Raw genomic sequence first — 22455 nt, forward strand, 5'->3', positions numbered from 1 at the left:
CGTCGATTCTTGATGACGTAATTTGTAGGCGGCTAATTCTGTCTATTGTGTTTATCTTGAGCTCTCCACAGCTTTTTTCGTGAATGGATACAGCGCTGTCGTTAAATATTCTTACCCCTCGTTTGGACATGGACTGGACAACATCTTAGATATTAGTCAGCTGTGTACACATGCGAAAATGAACAAAGGGTGGCTGGAGCTCGAGAGTGATCCAGGTGAGAGATTTTAATAGACAACACAGCTAACTAACGTTAGCATTCACATAAAGCCAGATGGGCAGTTCAGCTCCCCTAAGCAGCTCGACTTACCAGACTTAGAGAGCTACTTTAATGCAAGAGTAAAACATAGTTAAATGTTTAAGTGTTTTGTGTCGTGAAGTTGATGGAGCGAGTAACCAAAGTGCGAAATATGAGGAGGAGTAACGTTATCAGAAAACCTAATGTACTGGTCTTTTATTTGTATTCTAGTTAGCTATTGAACCCTTAATAAAATGTTTCTTAATTTCAGGACTGTTCACTTTGCTGGTGGAAGATTTTGGTGAGTAGCTTAAAAACAGTGGCTAAACATCTCACAGTGCCGTATTGTGAATTGCCAATACTTACAACTCCAAGTATGAGTCTAATGGGGCTGATAAAGACAGCTAAAGTGTTTCCTTGTGTGTGTCTACTCTGTAGGTGTCAAGGGTGTCCAAGTGGAGGAAATCTATGATCTTCAAAGCAAGTGTCAAAGGTATAATATTGTAACCAGTCAGGTTGATCTGTTTGGTAAGCAATGATTGCAAGTGAATCAAGACAGTAACTACCTGACAGGTATGCTGAGTAGTGATGTCCAAGCTCATGTCTGAAAACAAACGACGCTCTTTTTCTTGCCACTTGTTAGACTGTACCAGCAACATGTGAAAATCATTTATCATTATTTTTCAGTCCCGTCTATGGCTTCATCTTCCTGTTCAAGTGGATCGAGGAACGTCGATCCAGGAGGAAAGTTAACACTTTGGTGGATGAGACGTCCGTCATTGATGAGGAAATTGTAAATGATATGTTCTTCGCTCATCAGGTAAGTGTTCATGTGATCATAGATGTTGGGCAGTTTTTGTAGTTAAGCCTTCATTAGTGAGATTTATTGATATCACAAAGTGTATAGCAGCTGTCTTATGAGCTGTTGTGTTATATATCCATGATGCTCCAGAGCAAATTTCATTCACTGATAAACTGAAAATCTTGACTAAATTTGACAATTGTGTTAGAGAACAGTGGTTTTAGATTTCGAGTCATTGTTTAATCATTCAATTAACTAAATTGATAATAAATGGCATTCATAACTCATTAGGCCTTAAAGACATTTATGAGAATTGCTAGCTTTCAAAAAAAATGTTGTGGATTGATTGATATATTTTTATTTCAAATATGTAAAAATAAAAACAGTCAAATTAAAGCTTTCAAAAAACAAGTCAAGTACAACAAAACGAAAACTGAAAGAACAGTGAACCTATACAACAAATGTAATAAAGGATTCTCAAAAAACAACAAGGTTTACATGTTTGAAAGGTAGTAGAAAAAAGCATACACTTATTAATCCTACCCCTTCTCCACTACCATGTTAATTAATAATCATAATCTTTATATTGTATGAAATGCCAGCGAAAAATGTGTGCATGTATACATTCCTTCATTTAGGAGCCAATCGCAGCCAATTTGTATAAAATAATACCTAAAATAAAGTTAACTATAACCACTCAGATAATTTGGATCTATTTATTTTCAGTGAACTACTATTTATCAACTAATGATTTCAGCACTCCTCTAAAAGTGTCCCAATCTGAAGAGACTGTCCTGGCAAAATGAAGCTGTAAATAAAAACATATATAAAACCACATATCAAAATATTCAGAAATTAGGAAAGACATGAGGTCACCATAGTTCAAATTTTAAAAAAATGCAGAGTCATCAAAGTAGAGACATTTTGCTGCTCACAACCCTTCAAAATCCTTACATTTTTATTCGTCTTGCAATAATGGTCATAGAAAAATATTTATAGTTTTATTCTAACCTGGACTTGTGTTTACGCTGTCATTTTTTAAATCTAGCTGATACCAAACTCATGTGCAACCCACGCTTTGTTGAGTGTGCTTCTGAACTGCAGCGGTGTTGAGCTCGGCACCACCCTTAGTCGTATGAAGGCTTTCACAAAAGGCTTCAGTCCAGAGGTAAGATGTTTCTCACACTCACTCGTGTGTCTACAGCCGCCTTCTTGGTCTCAGGTAGTCACCTGTCCAATCTCCTCGCCCGCTGTCATGTTTAACTTTTGATTTTTATGCGTTTTCAGAGTAAAGGTTACGCAATAGGAAATGCCCCAGAGCTTGCCAGAGCACATAACAGCCATGCCAGGTGGGTTACAGTCACAGTCAGTGGTTCCTTTTTAAAATGTTCGGGTGTCTCTGATTCTGTGAGACGGGAAAAATCCTCTGTGATTTGTCTGCTGTACTGTGGGAGATGTCAGGCTCTGTGCATTCATCAGTTTCTGAGGCTCTCTTTCTGTGTTTCTATGGAGACCGGAGCCCAGGCACCTGCCGGAGAAACAGAATGGGATCAGTGCAGTGCGGACCATGGAAGCCTTCCACTTTGTTAGCTATGTGCCCATCAAAGACCGCCTCTTTGAGCTTGACGGGCTCAAGGCGTACCCCATTGACCACGGTATGAACTGACACGGACATAGACATTCTCAGAGCTGTTCTTGTCACACTGATTAGTAACATTTTGGCTGCCATGAAACCACTAAAACAAAGTCATCTTAAAGGGTATGCATATGTTAAAGATGGGTTTTCATTGACACTGATACATTTTTTCGAACCATTACTCTGATTTCTTCACCTTTTGAGAGAATTGAAAATTATTATTTGCAGCCACTGTTAAATCAGTGTGTAGCCTGAGGTCAGGTATGGCCTCATTTATCATTGATTAAAACCAAAAGGGAACAAGCCTTTTGCTCCAAAAGCCCCAAAACAATGGAGTGCTCTTCCTGGCATGAACAACACAATCTTTTAAAATGTATGTAAGAGCATTTATTTAAATTAAAACCATATGATACATTTGCTATGAATGACATGAATGCATTTGAGGCTCTTTAGCTTAAAGGGTAACTCCACATTTTTGGGGGAGTACTACTGCAAATGTGAAAAAAAGTAGTGTAAGTCTTTTGTGGCTCCAGAGGAAGCTGCATGCAATCTGATAAATGGCCTCCAGTGGTGTCACTCAGTGGCTAAATTGCATTGTGGATAATGAAGGCGGCAGGTTTTGAAAAGGAGGAAGGATGCGTGGAATAAAAGAGGTGATATCTCTGGTTCTCCTGAATGGATTTTGAGTGTTTTAAACTATCCATCATGAGTGGAACAGTGTTAGAGAAGTGCGATGCTAGACTAGTGAGGTGCTTTTCAAAACCTGCATTTCCCACACTGCAACATTACCCACAGTGCAACATAGCCACTGAGTGACATCACTGGAGGTAATTTATCGCATTACATGCAGCTTCTGGAGCCACAAAAGGCTTTATACTACTTTATTCACATATGCAGTAGTACTACTCAAGACCTGCAAACACACTTAAATATGGCAAAGTGGTGGAGTTACCCTTAGTTGTATACCCTTTAGTTAACTCATAGGAAATTGCTACTTAATTAAAGTATAATATTTCACTCTATTTCAGGGCCCTGGGGAGAGGAAGAGGAATGGACTGATAAAGCTCGGCGTGTTATCATGGAGAGGATTGGATTGGCCACTGCCGGGTGAGTCCTGAGCCAGTCAGCTCGAGCTGCGATGGTTCACCTTCTACACACATACACACCCTAAAGGCTTCATTCTCATGCTGCTGCTCTGCTCTTTTTCAGTGAGCCGTACCATGACATTCGCTTCAACCTGATGGCAGTGGTGCCTGACCGCAGGATGAAATATGAGTCTAAACTGGAAATTCTAAAGAGGAATCGACAGACTGTTCTGGAGGGTCTACAAAAGGTCAGGAACTCATTACAGGCACATTATAACACCACTGCTCCTTTAGTTGCAGAGTCAGGTCGGATATTTCTGTGGCTGTTTCTGTGCAAAGCTTCAAAATAGACATTCTTCATATACTTTGGGCTTGTCTCATACTTTGTCTGAAAATCATTTGTTGACGTCTTGAAGGTCCACTGTGTAGGATATAGGAGCTATTGGCAGAAATGAAATCTAATATTCATAATAATGTTTTAATTAGTGTATAATCACATTCAATAAATGGTTGTGTCTTCATTGCCTTCAAATGATCCTCCACAGAGGGAGCGGCTTCTCTTTCACAAAGTCCACCATGTCGCACCACTGTGTTTCTACAGTAGTCCAGAATAGTCAAACCAAACAAGAGGACCTTTTGTATTCTTAGCGGCCTCTGAAGCAATGGTGTGACGAGTTTTTTCAGTCTAATGGAATATGCTTTGTATGTTGTCTTCAGATGATCCGCCTCACTCAGCCTGAAATTGTCCATGACAAGAAGGAGAAGGACTCTGCCTCTCCTGACGATAGCACCTCTGCAATCAAGAAAGAGACAGATTCTGAGCCAGTTACATCCCACAGGACTGACCAGGCTGCTTCAGGTACGTCGGTTGTCCCTATTTGCCCAGTTTTTGATGGAACATATCTTGTAAATTGTGTAGGGGCTTGTCAAAATCCTTCAACTGAAACACACCTGACTGTCATTTTCGATTTAGTGGATGAGTCAGGAGCTCAGTCTAAAGATGCCACGAGCCACTCCGGGAACTCTAAGGTCATGGGCAAACCACCTGCCCCCACAGGAGGAGGCCTGCAGCAAGTCACCAGTCCCAACCCCATCGTTCAACGCCTGCCAGCTTTCCTGGACAACCACAATTATGCCAAGTCTCCAATGCAGGTAGAGGAGAAGTCAAGTGTGAAGGTCATGGGTCAGAAACTGAGCGTGAGCATGTGTGTGTGTGTGTGTGCATGTGCATGTTCAGAACTCTCTATACCAATTTCAGTTGTTTTGTATGATAACAGTTGCGTTTAAGGCTGCGAGTACTGATTATTTTCATTCTCAGTTATTCTGCCAGTTATGTGCTCTATTAATCATTTGCTCCATATGACCAACAAGCCTACAAACAACTTGACCAACAAGCCCAGTTTATTATTTACTATAATAGTTTTTTTATCAAGTGCAGCAAAGCAGCAAATCTTCACATTTGCAGTTTTTTGCTCTAAAATGATGGAACAATTAGTCAAAATTATTGGCAATTTGTTTTCTGCTGATTTACTCATTGACTTAACGTTATAATTTTTTTTTTTTTTTTATTAAATTAAATTTTGTTTTTAACAATACCAATCAACACACCAACCACACACACCAGAGTACTAAATGAGTACCAGGCTTTACAAGCCTTTATACTATATAGCTAACTATACTATATAGTATATAGTGTAGTTACAAGGTAGGGCTGCACAGTATGGTTTAAAAAAAGAAGTCATATTACGGTTATTACAATTCCGATATGATTCCCGATTAGTGGGAATGACCAGTTTTGCCTCACAGATTTGTAGGCCAGGACGTCTCTGCCGCACTACAGTACTACATTATAATGCTGTTTTGTCACACATTTTATTGCAGATTCTGTGATTTTTAAAATTGCACTTGCCTATATTGTGATTTCTCTTATATTTTGATTAGTTGTGCAGCCCTATTACAGGGTAAAGGTTAAGATTGATGGGTGTTTTGGTTTATATGTGGGTCAGTTTTCCAGCTTTTATTTGTGATGACGCTGTTTTTGTTTCCATGGAAATACATTTGATCTGTACAGTCTTCCCAAGACAAGGCAGTTTTAGTTATATAGCCCTTCATGACACCCTATATCCGCCCTGACCCATTTGCTAGGACAGAGTCAGGTGTTACATTGAGTTGTATGAAAACATTGCTGTCCTAGTCTTCTTGCTGCTCGGCACAGATCACACATTGCTCTCAGTCTGTCTCAGATCTGACCGCGGGTGCCATTTCTCTTTGTTTATCATTGAAAATCATTCTTCCTCTCTGATTTTCTGAGTCTCCATTACTCTCTTTTGCACATTTGGTCAGGTGGCATTATTCAGAAAATATAAACCACTGTACTGGTACTTCCTGTTGTGAAGGCAGCCCTAATTGATCTTTCATGGCCCGTATGATCATGTTAACAATTCTCTGGAGGTTTATAATGGTTCTCTGATTAACAGGAGGAGGAGGATCTTGCTGCTGGAGTCGGTCGCTCTCGAATAGCAGCGCCTCCGCAACACCCATACTCGGATGATGAAGATGACTATGAGGATGATGAGGAGGAAGTAACTGGTTCTACTGGCACACCTAACAGGTTAGCATTGTAATGTGCATGTAGGTATCATGTTTCTGGTTATGACCCGACTGAAGGAGGCTAAAGCTCTTTCAATAAGTGTTTTCAGTTGGTCATGTTTTGAATTTGCCTTCATTTAGGTTTAGACGGAAGGCGAGTCTGCGATCACGAACAGGGCGGGCAACGACAGGAATGGAGAGCCAGATTGCCCTCTCTGTGTTGGCTGAGAAACTTAAGAAAGAGGCCCAAAGGAAAGACGCCCTGAACACACCCCTTTCTGTGCGCACAGAAGGGCGCACCGGGGGCATCTGCATCACATCTGCTTCACAGCCTTCCCCAACACCCAGCAACGAAAGCACCGACACAGCCTCTGAGATTGGCAGCGCCTTTAACTCGCCGCTGCGCTCACCCGCGCGCTCGCAGGCTGCCACGCGCCCATCCAGCCCGGTTGCATCCCATCTGTCTCGTGTACTGTTTGGAGAAGATGAGATGCTGAGGCTAGACTCCAGACACAACCGTGCTGTAAGAGAACTGGGTCCCTCTGTCAGCATAGCCTTGTTACACCTGCAGGAGGACGGAGTCATCTTTGCTCTCCCTCCATCTGGTGAGCAGAAGAGATCGTTGCTGTCGTCCATGTTATTTACAGGGATGGTTTAAAAGACTCTGCTGAAGCAAGCACTTCAATGTCACTTAATGTTTCAAGCAGAGTCAGAGCATATTAATCATTTTAGATGTTGGAAGTAAACAGTGTAGGGTGAGCTTAATGAGAATAACATACACTACTACAGGGTCCTGAAAGACTGGAGAATGCTTTATTTTAACAGTTGTTTTTTTAAGGGCAAACTGAGCTAACTAGCTCATCTACAGTTAGCAGCAGTTAGCTGTAACTCTGATGATATGCTTCCCTGTATTTGTATTAATTTGACAGGATTCCAGTTCTTACATATTATACCTTTTTGAATATGAACAGCTGGTAGAATAAACAAAGTGACAGTATACACTGATTGCTTTGGGTATGAAGGAATTTTGTAGCTTTATTTTTTGCAGTTGCATTCATGTGTTGATACGTTTTGGTTTAGACCCCTTAAAAAGTGCTTTAAAGGCTTCCAAACCCTGCTACTTTTGTTAATGTATTGTCCTGCTACTTTCAATGGACTGTTATTTTATCTGTTGCCTGTGCAATAGATGCGGCTGCTGATGGCACAAAGCAGCCTTGCACTCCAGAGAAGACAAAAGACAAAGAGAAGGCAGGAGAGAAGGAAGGAGTGAACAAGGCAGATGAGGGACCGTCTGTGGCGGTGAAGGAAGAGGAGAGCAAAGATGGAGCAGAGGTGAGAAAGGAAACGCCCAACGCCATGGAAACGGCTGCAGACAGCAAGCCCCCCGGGGATAAATACTCTCCCAAAGTAAGTCTGAGAATGTCCCTTATGTTATAATGCACTGTAGTATGAACCTTGCTTTTCAGCCTGCCAACATAACACAGTACTCTCACATTTTTTTTGCTTGTGCTGCCAATTAGGGAACTGATTCTAAAGCTGTACACTAAAAATATATAATAAACAAACACACGCAGAGCTGTTAATCTTATTCTGTTTCTTGAAGGAGCTGCTGGCACTGCTCAAGTGTGTAGAGGCGGACATTGCCAACTATGAGGTGTATCTAAAGGAGGAAGTAGAGAAGAGAAAGAAATACAAAGTAGGTTTTGTTAACCTGGAACCAATCCAATATATCTGGTGAGACTGTTTTTTAATTGTCTTTTAATCAAAATCTTTTGTTTTCATTTGATCAGATTGATGATCAGAGGAGGACCCATAATTATGATGAGTTCATCTGCACCTTCATATCAATGCTGGCCCAAGAAGGTAAATCTGCACTATTTTTTGCCCTTAACTGTTCCATCAAAACCACATGTCGAGTGAAGTCCACTTAAATTCCTGGTTTATCTGTGGTGGATCATTGTTGTTAGTATCCAAATGTTTCACGTTTTATACTTAATGAGTTAATGAGTTAACCTTAGAAATCTGTTAAGCCGTTAACTGCTGACAATCAAAGAGACCGATATACGACACCTGCAGTTAAAATAAAATCTTAGTAACTGGTGATGGAATGTATCTAAATACAACTTACACATGTACTGCACTTAAATACAATTTTGATATACTGCCACTAAATTTTGGAGGCAAATATTGTCCTTTTTTACTGCACTATATTTATTTGATATACTTACATAGCCTATCAAGAAGAAGAAAGACTAAAACATGAGAACGTTTTAACCGCCATACATGTTCAAAAAACTTGTTACATGCTAAACAAATCTGTCATTTTGCTGTCCTTTCCCTTCATTCTGCAGGAATGTTGGCCAGCCTCGTGGAGCAAAACATTTCTGTGCGTCGTCGACAGGGAGTGAGCATCGGCCGCTTGCACAAACAGAGAAAGCCCGACCGGAGGAAACGCTCCCGACCTTATAAAGCCAAGCGCCAGTAATAACAAACAATCACAATTCCTGTGAGCACCGAGCAATCACCACAGAGAAAAAGAAATGGATGCATTTCTGAAACTTTCTCTTAAAGGCAGTTTAGTGCTGTATTTTAGTCAGAGCCTCCTCTTCTTCATGAAATCAACGACGTGTTTGGTTAGTTCTTTTATCATTTTTGTATATACTGTATGTACCACCATTTTAGTCTCAATGTACATTTTCTTCTTTCTCGCGCCATTATTATTGACAAATTGTAAATATGAAAAAAGGCATGACCCCAGTGATGCAACTGAATGCTTCTCATCTCACATAATATCCTCTCTACAGTCTTGTGGTCAGTACAGTTTAGTGTGTCACTAAATATACAGTTTGGTAACAAATCAATATACCTTCACTCATGTTTTTATGGTGCCAATAAAGTATTGAATGTTTTGACAATAAAGGGCCATGTATTTTATTCACCCAGAGCATTTCAGTCTCACTTCATAACATGAAAAGCGTCTTTTAATCACATTCTTTTAAACTCGAGAAGAAGTCGTGATGCATCAAGACTTTTTTTGTCTTTTCATTGGAATGTCTTTTCAACTAAGGGCCTCTCGCTGTGTATGTACTGTATGTTTTCTTGAGGTCCTGCACATGAAAAACAAGCTTTTGTGTTATTTTTGTACCTGAAAGTGAGCTGTGTGTTTTGTACATATGTATCTGTTAAATGGCTGACCTGTACACCGAGTTCAGTTGTTCTTTGTGCTTGCCAATTCATACAACAATAAAATTCCTGAAAATATCTAGCTAGCTGTAATCCAGACTTCTTTTTTTGTATCTTTTTCATGTGAAGAGACTATAGGATTACAGAGTTTTATAATGACAGTTGATGAATTGATTTAGGGTTCCACTTTATAGTTCAACATGTTTACAAATGTTGTTATGAGGTTTGTTTTCTTTGGTGTCTCATATCAAGTGTTTTATTGTAGTGACAGTCGGTGTACACTAGGGAGGGCAGTCCTTCAGAGACGAATGGGACCATCTATTTTACTACACCGTAAGGAGAATCATTCACAGTAAAAGTGGACGTCATGTGGCATGGCGGCTGGGCGGTGATATACATGTGTATTCAGATGAACACGTAGTATTCCTTGTGTAGTTTCCAGTTTCCATCCACAACAGCTCTTTGTTATATTTCAATTCTAATAAAATGCTGCACAGCTACGGTTTATTAATCCAAAAAATATTTTTACATTCATTAAGTTTTAATTTAAAAAATATATAATATATAACATAATTTATCACTAGATATCCTGAGCTTGTGATAAGTAAAATTCATCAATTTCAACATGACATTTTGATCCTATTTGCCCAGTGTCAGTCTTTACTTTGGACATGTTTGAGCACTGGTATTATAATCTTATAATAATGACACTGTCTCTGGCAGAGCAGCAAAGAACACACAGTAGCCTATGTGGGAGAGGGAACTAAAAAAAAAAAAAAAAACTCCTCCACCACATATCTTCAGTGGAGCAGATGTTGGAGTTGAATAAACCACGCTGTAGTGTTATGTCACCACTGTTCGCCTGTAATTTGGTTTAAAGATACAGACCAATAGCTGCAGCTGGCTTCATTATACAGCCTAATAGCATATTTGCAAAACATACCGTAGCCTTTGCATAATTCAGCTGCTGACATTGTCGCTTGTCCAAAACGTTTTATTTGCATTATTCATATCATATTTAGATGATATGCATTGTCAATCAAACCTTTGAGAGAAATAGGAAGATTAGGTCTACTTCTCATGGCTTTTTAAGACAAGTAAAAGGAAATGTGGGTGAGAGAGAGAGAGAGAGAGAGAGAGAGAGAGAGAGAGAAGGGGGGATGACAGGCAGCAAAGGGTGACAGGTTGGAATCAAACAAAGGGTTGCATCAGTAAGGACACAGCCTCTGTACATGGGGCCGCACACTAACAGTTATTTTCATTATGAAGTAATCAATTTTTACTTTTCTGGATTTGTTGCTTAACTTGGTCTAAACTATGCTAGAAAATAATTTCCCAAAGCACCTAGCTGACATATCCAAATTGCTTATTTTGTCAAAACCAAAATTAATTTTGTTAAGACCAGCCAATATTTACATTACAAAATCAGGAAGCAAAAAAGTATTTGGCCTTTTTGCTCATAAGACTTAAAGCATTAGCCCAATCAATTATCAAAAATAGTTGCTGAATAATTGTCTGCTGGTTGACTCATTGGTTAATTGAATAATAGTTTCAGCTTCAGAGAATTTTTTTAATTAAATGATCAACAAGCCAAAGCTGACACATCCAAAAGGCTTATTTTGTCTGATTAAATGAACAAGAAAATCTTTTAATTTATTTAATTGCATTTATTTAAACTAAAACCTTATGACACATTTGCTATGAATTAGATAAATGCATTTAGTGTTGTTTCATTAAAGGGTAACTCCACCAATTTTACACATTAAAATGTGTTTACGGGTCTTGGGGGGTACCACTGCATGTGTGAAAAAAGTAGAATAAAGCCTTTTCTGGCTCCAGAGGAAGCTTAATGTAATCTGATGAACTGCCTCCAGTGATGTCACTCAGTAGCAAAGTTGGATTGTGGGTAATTTAGCCAGCAGTGATGAAAAAGGTAGACACATTTGCAATTTGTTTATCATTTGTTTTTAAATGGTAATGAGTCCAACATCACTGGAGGTAATTTATGGGATTACATGCAGCTTCCTCTGGAGCCACAGAAGGCAGAAAAAAAGGGAAAGCTTTTTTTATTTTCACACATGCATCAGTTCCCTCCAAGACATGTAAACACACTTTAATGTGTAAAATTGGCGGCGTTACCCTTTAAAGGTGCACTGTGTAGTTTGGGGGAAGAAATCTTAATCAGAAGAGAAAGATCTTTAATGACTGATTTTTTTTATGCCCAAACAAACAAAATAAACAAACTCTTTGTTTTCATGACTGAATAAACAAAGTGACTTTAAAGGACAACATGATTTCATACTGTTTTACTTTGTTTATATTTGGCGGACCCTGCCACCTTTAGAGCTTCAGACAGTGTTCTGGGGACCTTATTTTCCTGAGAACAGCTTGTTTGTTGATTAAAAAAAATGCATATTTCTGAGTTTGTATTATTACCTCATTAATATTGTAAATATAAAAATTCTGAGTTTGAATTTCTTCTCCACAACTAGTAGTGTCCTTTTTAGAGTCCAAAACCCAAATGTAATTAGTTTAAAATCCCAAAAGCCTGAGATGACCCCAAATAGACACGTTTCAGAATCAGGAAGCAAAAATAAATAAATAAATTAATTAATGAATAAATAAATAAATTAATAAAATAATATCTTTGGCCTTTTTGTTTAAATTATTTAAATTATGAGCCTAATTGTTTTTTTTAAAATATATGCTGTCTGTTGGTTGAACATCAATTAACTGAATAAAAGTTTCAGCTTCAGATAATTTTATCATTAAATGATCAGTACACCCAAATAGTTTAATACCGTGGACCCCTCACAGGAATGAAAATCTAAAATACAGACACATCTGATGAAGGGTTGTTCCTTTTAAACACGCAGCCAGTGAGTTTACACAATTTATGTTTCCAAAACAAATGTTTTATGAGGCAACGACTGAATGAGGGAGGTCCCAGTGGTCTCCACACAGGGCTCACAGATATTTACGTGGTGACTTGAGATAACCGAGCCTCGCGAGCGCGCACGTACGAGACACACAGTTCCCACCCATTGCGTCAGCGCGCTCCCTCGCCCTCTCCGTCAGCGCGCGTGCTCCGTGCGGGATGCTGAATTGTAGGTGATGATGGCGGAAGGGGAGCAGCGCTGAGTTTCATCTGAGTTTTTACCACAGCTGTAGACCCATCTACAACATCGTTTCTCTCCGTCGAGACCTATCCCGAGGCGATGGGGAACGAGGCCAGCATGGAAGGGGAGGGAGCGGCGGGACAGCCCGGCCCCGCCGTCCCTGCTGCAGGGGCTCCGGCTTCCATTTCAGCACCACCGGACTCTGGACAGCTCATCAAGCCCAGCAATGGAGCGCCAGCCGGAGGAAGTGGGGCTGCACCCGGGCCGGGGATTAACAGGTAGCCGCGATAGCTAGGACGCGTCTCCGCTAAACTGTGGGGGGAAATCGGGGAGGCTACACGGCGGTGGCGTGGCGTGTAGCGTACGGTACATCTGTACGATGTGGAGAGTAGATATAGGCTCGACCGACTGCGTGGAGATAGACTTGAATGGGCTCTTAATTATTTATTTCAATATCCTTGTCAACACAATTCACCACCCCTCTTCTGAGACCCGTTTCCGCTCGTTGGCAGCGCCACCCGGTCGCTTAACGTCAATTTGGGTCGAAATTTAACACGCAACGCTCTCGATGCACAATCAATAATACGTAAATGTATCTTCAGTGGGCATTTCTACGCCCGCTTTTCACGGTGTCTGTCCCGAGGCGCCAGGAGCTAAGTATCATGAATGAATGAGCGACATTTTTTTTTATTCTCACAGAGAGGCAAGTAGATGTGAATATTCAGGAATGGATCTGTCAAAGCTTGTGATGTTTGTCAGTCAGTCAGTCAGTCAGTCAGTCGGGTCCATTACAGCCTGATTTCCTGAACATGCTCCGACATGAATGCCAGCAAACACAAAGTCATTCCGAGAAACCACCTTCCTCCTGATGATGAAGAGGCGTCTGTGTCATGTGTAGGATGACAGTGCTACCATGAGGTGTGTTCATCGTGAGCACACAGACCTGTATGTGTCTCACTTATCAGATCTCAGTCCAAATCAATATGCAGCCAGGGTTAAAATTGTTTTTCACTGCTGTCAACTGCACAGAAAAAAAATAAAAAAAATTTCTGCTGGAAGAGTGTGTTGAGACACTGAGCCCAGACACATTAACAGCCTCACATGATAATATTACCATTATTTTGGCAGCTGCATATGAGAACTACCACAACAAGGCACCATAGGCTGTTAAAATATCAGCCTTTTTCAAAATGATTAGTGTTTAATCACATGTAGCCTGTAGGTCTCCATTTACTGTGTGGGTGTGTGGGAGGGTTTACCCTTCCAACATGATCTGATATTGCCTTAATTACACCGTTCAACAGTTGTAGACCTGAATATGCACAGGAGCGGAGGCACAGCTGCATCTTAGATTCGCCTCAGCAGCTTACACTCTCTCTCTCGCCACTTGCATTTCAGCCCGCCGTCTAAAAAAGATGTATGGATTTTTTCATGCTGCAAACCTTCGTTCAAGGCGCAGGCTTTTGTCATTGACTTACTGCTCGATTTGTGTCATGACACAAAGTGATCGTGAGGCATGATGGCAGACGTGCTCCGTGCTGTAACTAGAAAATCGTGCACCTTTTAGTAATGTTTAGGCCCGTCTGTGTTTCTGCACTCTCTGTTCATCCTGTATGTTCACTGCAGGGCAGGTTTAAAGGCTCATAGCTCCCATGTAACCTCATGATTTTTTTATGGCTTGATTTCTCTCTGGTATCCACCCTGGCGTGTCTCATAAGGTGATGGCGAGGGCTCAGAGAGGGATGGGACGAGAGAGAGAGTGTATATCTTGAAATGTATTAAGATCATAGCTGTACGTCTTTGCCTTCAAATACTCGTCCACAAAGAACTTGTGAGAGCGTAAGAAACAATGAGAAGGTGGATGGGCAGGAGCTGTAGATAAAAGACTTTCATCTTAATTAAAATGAGCGGCATTTCTTGAGTTTGCCTATTAATATGAATGGGGACATAATATGCTATATATAGCCATATTCAGAAGTCTATAGGCATTTTTGCTCAGGACATTTTATATTTTATTCATTGCAGTCAAGGAGCTAAATCTGAGCCCATATATGAATATGTGAATACATGGGAGTCACCCTACACAAAGCACCTCCATGCCTGCTCTTTCTCTCATCATAAGAGGTTGGACCAAATGCACAGTCATCCTGACTTTACGACCAGATTTATGAGAAATACTGCTCCATCATGTCGTAGCATAATTTATAAAGTACTGAGAGCTAATTGATCCAGCCTGTCATACATATGCCATTGATGTTGGCTCTTTTCAGACAGTGTAAATCATTAAGCAGTGTCAATCAATATCAATCACAAATCCATTAGACAACCCAAACAATGTTGCAGTTCGTGAAAAACCCTGAAAATTATAATGGACGCAGTCGTGTTCTATAAGCATCAGTGTACAAACAGTGCGCCCTCATAATTAATTTACCCTCAGCAATGAAAGCATTGCTCACGATGTAGCCAACACAGAGCAAATGGTTATCACAACTCCAACAAATAATGCAAAAGCAGTTCTTATTATTTATGACCCAACTGTAGGATACAGAAAGAAAATGGATTGAGAGACACTGGGAGTGTAGCGTTGTTCAGATGTCCGATAGAACGAATAACAAAGCCTATGAAAGATTATTAAGCGAGAACACAAGAAAGGAAGCAATATGTGTTTGTACATTATACGTAGGTGGCTGAGCCAACTGAACCGCTGCAACGTGCTCGCTCAGTGTGTTGCACCCCCTCAGACTGGGACTCAACGACTGAGGCTCAACTTCCATGTGTATTTTGGCAGAACAGACACAGTGGTTGGTGTAGTGTGAAGCAGGCACACTGGTGCACCCAACCACAGTTTGTGCCCCTCATTTGTTACCGTTGCATTCGAGTCACACTGAGCTGAGCTTCAGATAATCAGAAATGTATACACCATACAATGTTTGAAAAGCCCAGAAGGTTGTTTAAAAACCTTGACTGCTGTTCTTAATGTATTTCCATCAATCCTCAGACTCTTTTAACCGTGTGGATGAAGGAAATATGTTACCCATTGTATGATGAAAAACATTCTTGATCTGTTTCTGAACTTGTGACTCATAATTTAAGTGGCCAGAAATGATATACGTCCTGCTCTCTTTTGAAAACAGAAGGAAAATATTAATGCGTTATTTTGTATAAAATAACGCATTAATATGTGCACATGCTTTTGCTTCCGGTGCCGTCTATAGTTATCTGAGTGCTTTTTCATCCATGACTTCGTTAAAATACTGCACTTTTCAAAGTTCACTTTGTATATATTGTTAATAGTTTACCGTTCGTTCTTGTACATAGTGTTTTTAACATTTTTGATCATTTCAATCATCATGTAGGTGTTTTTAACTACAGAATATAGAGGATATTGGTAAGAAACATCAAGACTGAAATATAACTAATTATAATTGAAAAACTTGGGTTCATATTGTACAAACTAAGCAAAGACGTATGTCATTCTGGCTACCATGTTTGTTTTGATTTGGAAAAAGAGGCACAACTTGGGGAAACTGTCATGCAGTAAGGACAAAATGTTTTTTTAGATTCTGAAAATACCTTCAGAACAGCTGCAAATGTTGTTAAATGACCTTCTGGGTTTTTCATACATTACCACGTATATATATTTATAGGAAAGTCAAAGACTATAAGAGACACAAGCTGAGCCTATGGTGCACGCTGCTACTCACCTGTATGACGCTTGAACAATCACCATAAAACAAAAGGCAGCTGTAACACACAGTATGTGTGCTGTCTTTGGGATCATTGTTCAAGGGCCCCTTGTTGCGATTGTGATGTAGTCTGCTTCACGTGACGCCAGGTGGGAGACTTAAAGTTTCAGCACTACAGCTCCAACATGATGGGAGTATATTATCTCTACAGTAAGCTCTCTCTCATCCATGTCTCAGCTGCTCATCTGTTATTTTTTGAGGGTTTGCCAACCTTGTCTGATTCAGAAGGATAAAATCTTTGTGAATAATGGAAATGAGAAGTGCTGTGGCCTATAACACAAATAACTAGTTAGGTGATTAATGTTACAGCCTCGACTTGATTCTATTTGTTGCAGCCTCAAAAACAGTTTTGGCTAATGGAAAAATAAATTGTTGCATTAATTTTGTGTCTGATCCCTTATCATTTTATGTGAATGCGGTGAAAGGTAGTTTGCTACTAGGGTTGCAACGGAAATAAGATTTTCACATTGAACTTTTTTCCCCCCGGTATCATGATTCAGGGTATTACGCTATTATTAGTGATTTAAGTTTAAGTTTAAGTTAGAATAAGCCTTAAAAAATTGAAAAACAGAGGGATGAACACACACATATTTGCTAAAATATTATGTCCTGACAGATATGAAATATCTTAGATATGTTTTTAATAACACTAATATGGTAGATAAGCAAATGCAAATGGTACTGTATGATAACCATCAGTTTTCATACCACAGTATACTTTGAAACCAGTATTTATCGCTGCAACCCTTTTTTCTATTTTGACATCTGATAACTTACAACAGCAACCAAAAGCTAATTCTTTAAAGAGCATGCGTTTGTCAGTATTTTTGACAAAGATCACTTGAATGTGTGTCAAGTCCCCTTTGTTCCACTTTAATGTTGAGCTAAATAAGAGCTTATAAAAGCCCTTCAACACAGCAAAACCCTTGTATAACAATCAAGCTGTCCACCTTACACAGCACGACCAAATCAAACTGCTCAACTCCGCTGAATAATTATTAGGTAGAAAATATTTCCCTCTGTGAAAAAAAAACATTTTACTCCCAAAAGTCAGTGACATTCCTGACACCTTGTGAAAACAGCAGTGCGAGTTCAATGTCAGTGAGCAGACATTTCACTGTGGACGTTAACATGAATTTCTCTGTGACAAGCAAACAACACGTCAGTACACTCAAGTTTGATGCATCTGCTTCTTGTCTGTCTTGACCTTTAAATATTACTTAATGGACAGCACAAGATAGGTTTCACTCTGAGGCCCCAGCTTCCCAGTTTCATTTCCAGTGCACAGAGGAATAAATCAATGAGAAACATATAGAATCTCCGTTATGGGGATACTGATACAGGCTAAAAAAAAAAGGACTCGGCTATCCGATCTTTCCCCTGGTCCAGGGGACATATTTGACAAATCAGATGTCAATGTTAGGCAACTTGTTTTTTTATGGATAATAGATGTGTACATCAATTATTTGTAAAATATAAATTGTTTACTTGCAATGATTTTTATTGTACAGTAAACCCTTTCAAAGTAATGTATTGAGTCAACACTTTGTGCCAGCCAATACTGTGATTTATGCTCTCAGGATTGGTATTGTCAGGTACAGCATGGTGTTGATACAACACTGCTGGGGGATAGTAGAGAAATGGGCACACTTGGGTGCGAAGATGTTACTGAACTGACCTCTGATTTGATGTTGTAGGAATACTGTCCTCATGCTGTGCTCAAAGGGAAAATGGATTTGAACATAACATTTTAATCAAAATTGTTGTGTCTGGAGCCGGCCAGGCTCTGATGGTTGCACACATTAGTGGCCCATTAAATATTGGGCATTTTGCAAATGAAGAAATAATTTGTTCTTGTTGTTGTTTAATTAAAGCAGATTTTTTTCCCCGAATGACCAAATCTTTAGTATATCCATTTGTGTGATAGATTGTCTTTAAACGTACAAACCTGCACATTTTTTCTGGTTGGAGACATTCTACCAACTAGAAATGTGGTTTTGGCTTGGTGTGACTTATGGGTCCTACCTGTCTTGTCTGACGGTGTCGATAAAGTCTGTTCAAAACATGATGTCCACTGTGTCTTTTAGAGGAACAGGTTGACACATGCTTTCTTGCTAAGAGTTACTTTAGATGAGAAGCTGATACCACACTCATGGCTGGACCAGCAGCCGCTTAGCTTAGCTTATCTTAGCTAAAATGATCATTCAGTTGTTATCTGCTCGACCCCATGCAGATGCGAAGTTGGATGAAGTGTCGTAGTCCCCAAAACGTTTCTGGAGCTTCACAGTAAAACAGCGTTGCAGCATTCGCCGCAAATATTTAACTAGATGGGGACTTAACACAGCAGAAAATAACATATAATGCCTCCATATACTGCCACTTGTCTTTAAATTGATTTGAAAAGAATGTACACCTTTAAGATAATCTCTTATCTTAGCAAGTCCCCATCTAATTCAGTTGTTCAGGAGAAAGCTACAACGCTGTTTTGGTGCAAAGCTCCAGAAATGTTTTGTGGACTATGAGACTTTACCCAACTTTTTATTGGCATGGGGTGAGTAGATAATGACTACATTTTTCATTTTCATGTGAACTGTTCCTTTAAATCACAATTGTTCAATCCATACAAAAACTGAAGTATGAAAACATCAAGTTGCATCAGGCTAGCTGTCAAACTAGCCGTCCCCCTCTTTTTCTAGTCTGTGAGTCTTCGTACCAAGCTAAACTAACCAGCTGCTGGCTGTACCTTCACATTTACTGGATAGAAATAACAGTGGTATCGATCTTCTCATCTAACAAGTTAAACATGTTCCCCAGAATGTTGAGCTATTCCTTTAAGTGACACTGGGATATGGTCACAGCTATCATTGAGGCTGTGTAGTGAATCTAACTCTCTTTCTGCTTCCTCACACTAGGAAGTTTCACAGGGAGCTCCCGTTACAAAAGATTGGCAGCTTACAAACCCTTCACTATCCACTTTGTAAGCAAGCAATTTGCAGTGCTTTAGATACAAAGCCACAAGTTGTTCTCACTGGGCTCCCAATTGCTGGTGGAGGGGACTATCTTAAAAAATCTTTTGAAATGGTGTCTTCCAGTTCAAACTCTTTCAGTATCATTGAGCCACGCCTGAGGCTTTGCATAAGTCATAAGAGACTCCACTTGGTGTCTTTGCCATTCAAGTGATTATTATTAACTGAAACTACCTTCTATCTTGTGAGGGTAGATTTAAACTTCAGTTGTCCACTATCTGTAGCTTTAGAAATATAATTGAAAGTCGAGTTTCGCCTCAAACAGAGTGGGAGTGGTGGTCAAGCTCACTGTCAGAACAGTACAGTAATGGCTTGAAAGTGCAGATGTATCCTGATGGGCTCACTGCGGTGAACACAGGACTCCTGTGGAGAGTGGAACAAGGTTTGAGTTGTGCAGCAACTCACGCCATCAGCTGTGACTCATAATTGCTGACATGCTCTATTTTAATTCCTTTATTCGTCCCTTTATTTCCACCATTTTCACACTGTGGGTGCAGAGCAGCTGCTGAGGCTGTCTTTGAAGATGACGTGCATGACAAAACAAGGTCTAAGTTGTTATGACAGTGGAAATCCTCCCTTCCTATTTAACTATTGGCATGAATGCCCGAAGGGCCAGAATGAGCAAGAGAACCAAAAGTTTACAATATTGTTGTCTGATACACTACCTTTGTTCCACCCCAAAACACATTACGGAGGCCAGAACAGAACAGCTTCAAAGAGTGAAAACAAGCCACAAGGAGCACTTCACAGAAACTGAGAGGCAATATAAAATATTCAACATATGCCTCTCTGTTGGCCAACGTTTTGAGTAGTCTGATATCATAGTATGAGCAACAATAAAACCTTTTACTGCCATGCAACTCACAGCTGAAGAGTTCCAAAATATAAAGTGCTGCTCCTTGAAATTGAAATTAAGTCGAGATTACAGATATAAAAACCTACTGAGAACATTAACTGCAGCTCATAGAAAAAATATATACTTGGAATCAAATGTACAAGGTAGATATATTTACTGAGCAGTGCTAAAATGTTATGAGGTCTACAAACAAGGTTGCTGTAATAACAAAAAGCAAACGTTCCTGTGCTTTTATTTATCCTTTCTCTCGATGACTAACTCCATCTTTTCCTCACCATTCGTCTCTAATCACACCCAATTTAATTTAGACTGATCAATGCAATATATTATCTCCTACCCCGAGCATGTTGAGTTTTTGTTTTTATAAAAACATCTGAATTATATATGTGATTGAATCAGTGAAGAAAGAATGGAAGTTTGTGATGACATCAATGAAATGTGTGTGCGAGTCTGTGATTGAGTTAGACTGCCATGGGCTGCGGTGAGTTTCCACAAGGTGTAATTGAAAAGAAAGAGTGAGTCAGAATCAAAGGTTGTCGCACATAAACAATGTGAGCAGTGACTGACCACTGTGAAAAATAAGACTGGAAAAAAGAAATGAAACAAATTTATGTAAAGACAGTAAAGTGTGCATGTATGTCACAATTTCAGACAAAGTGTAAAATAAATATACTGTACATATTACAATGTATAATAAAATGTTTTAAACGCTTGAGTGCTAGGGAGGTAATTAAATACCAAACTGCAAAAAGGAGGAGATTCTACTATTATTCAATATGTATTATTTTTATATCGAGCATGAAAGTTCATCCTGGACCTTGGAAATAGTCTAATATCCACTTCTGTCTTCTCTTTATCATCTCCACTAGACCACCTCTGTCAGACCCCGGACCTAAGGCAGGAGTCCAGAGTGGTCACGGGACGGGGGACAGGTTGGCCTCCCACGACACCCCTCAGCATGCCGCACCTCAAGGAGAACAGGGCCAGGGTCATGTGGCCAGAAAGAGTCTGCAGGTGGATGTGGGTAGCAGCAGGACTGGGAGGTCCCCCTCCGTGTCCCCGGACCGAGGCAGTGTCCCCACCTCCCCTTACTCTGTGCCACAAATTGCCCCCATGCCCAGCAGCAAACTATGCCCCGTCTGCAAAACCGCCGACCTGATGGGCACCGGGGATGACAAGCCGAGCTACAACACCTGCACACAGTGCCGCTGCATGGTGTGCAACCAGTGTGGATTCAACCCCAACCCTCACCTCACAGAGGTAGGCAGTGCTGCTTATGTGAAAGGACCATACAAGTGTTTATTCATTATAGGGAATGGTTATGTTTTCCCCCGGTTCTATGGTAGTTTACCTGATGACTGACCCGACACGTAAACATAGTGGAGATGGTGTGCATGTGAAGTCACCGCTGTCACTCTGTACTGAGTTTCAAACACAGTCAGCATCTGTCGCGGTTCATTCACATGGAAAACAAAAACATCTAAAACACTGCGAAAATGGGGAGAAAAAAAAAGGCTTTTGTGCAATCGACTGCACAAACAGATTCAGGATGAATTCAGGCATACAGTATTACAGACTGCCAGAAGGCTGAAGAGAAAAGAAGGAATGAGGTGGCCGTGTGACGTCCAGGGTTTCTGAATGAAACATGCAATAAAATCCCAATATTTTATAAACATGTCCACAGACATTCTTTTAATTGTGATCAGGCTGACAAAAATCAGCTTTAAAGCACGACCAGGGGTCTTCAGGCCTTGTTTAGTGTCACATCATTTCCCCAGTATGGAGGGTCCTCTTACAGGATGACAATGCCACCATCCGTAGGGTATGAGGGCTCACTGAATGTTTTGATGACTATGAAAATGATGCGACTCAAATGATATGGCCTTAGCTGTCATCAGATCTCAACTCAATTTAACACGTATGGGAGATTTTGGACAGGTGTGTTCGACAGTGCTCTCCACCACAATAATCAAAATAGCAAATGAGGACATAGCTTTTGGAAGAATGGTTTTCAATCCTCCCAGGAGAGAGAGAGAGAGAGAGACTTGGAGAATCAATGCCAAGGAGGATTTAGGCTGTTCTGGGTGGTGGTGGCCCAATATCTTTTGAAGACGCTTCTCCTTTAATTTGTCAGCTGTCTGTGTGAGAGTCGTATTATGTATATTGGCTGCTTGGTA

General features: G+C 40.2%; 2 protein-coding genes across 3 annotated transcripts in view; both read left to right on the plus strand.

Moving 5' to 3' along the window:
- Nucleotides 1–30: 30 nt before the first annotated feature.
- Nucleotides 31–9613, plus strand: bap1 (BRCA1 associated deubiquitinase 1). The gene is made up of 17 exons (XM_084349134.1): nt 31–215; nt 508–537; nt 675–729; nt 924–1056; nt 2087–2206; nt 2326–2387; nt 2551–2693; nt 3703–3781; nt 3884–4007; nt 4477–4618; nt 4733–4911; nt 6237–6370; nt 6490–6953; nt 7535–7755; nt 7952–8044; nt 8139–8211; nt 8700–9613. Exons 1-17 carry the CDS (start codon nt 179–181, stop codon nt 8831–8833), a joined length of 2223 nt encoding a protein of 740 aa, XP_084205260.1. The 5' UTR covers nt 31–178; the 3' UTR covers nt 8834–9613.
- A 3001-nt stretch (nt 9614–12614) lies between these two features.
- The window catches only part of bsnb (bassoon (presynaptic cytomatrix protein) b), a 74647-nt gene continuing 64806 nt past the window's right edge, over nt 12615–22455 (plus strand). For both annotated transcript variants that reach the window (XM_084349434.1, XM_084349435.1), the window contains exons 1-2: nt 12615–12928; nt 21148–21538. In XM_084349434.1, the coding sequence (XP_084205560.1) occupies nt 12750–12928; nt 21148–21538 (570 nt within the window). In that variant the 5' untranslated portion in view covers nt 12615–12749. The remainder of the gene's footprint in view (nt 12929–21147; nt 21539–22455) is intronic.

The sequence above is a fragment of the Pagrus pagrus genome (genome assembly GCF_965226575.1).
Source record: "Pagrus pagrus genome assembly, chromosome: 3".
Classification (NCBI taxonomy): Eukaryota; Metazoa; Chordata; class Actinopteri; order Spariformes; family Sparidae; genus Pagrus; species Pagrus pagrus.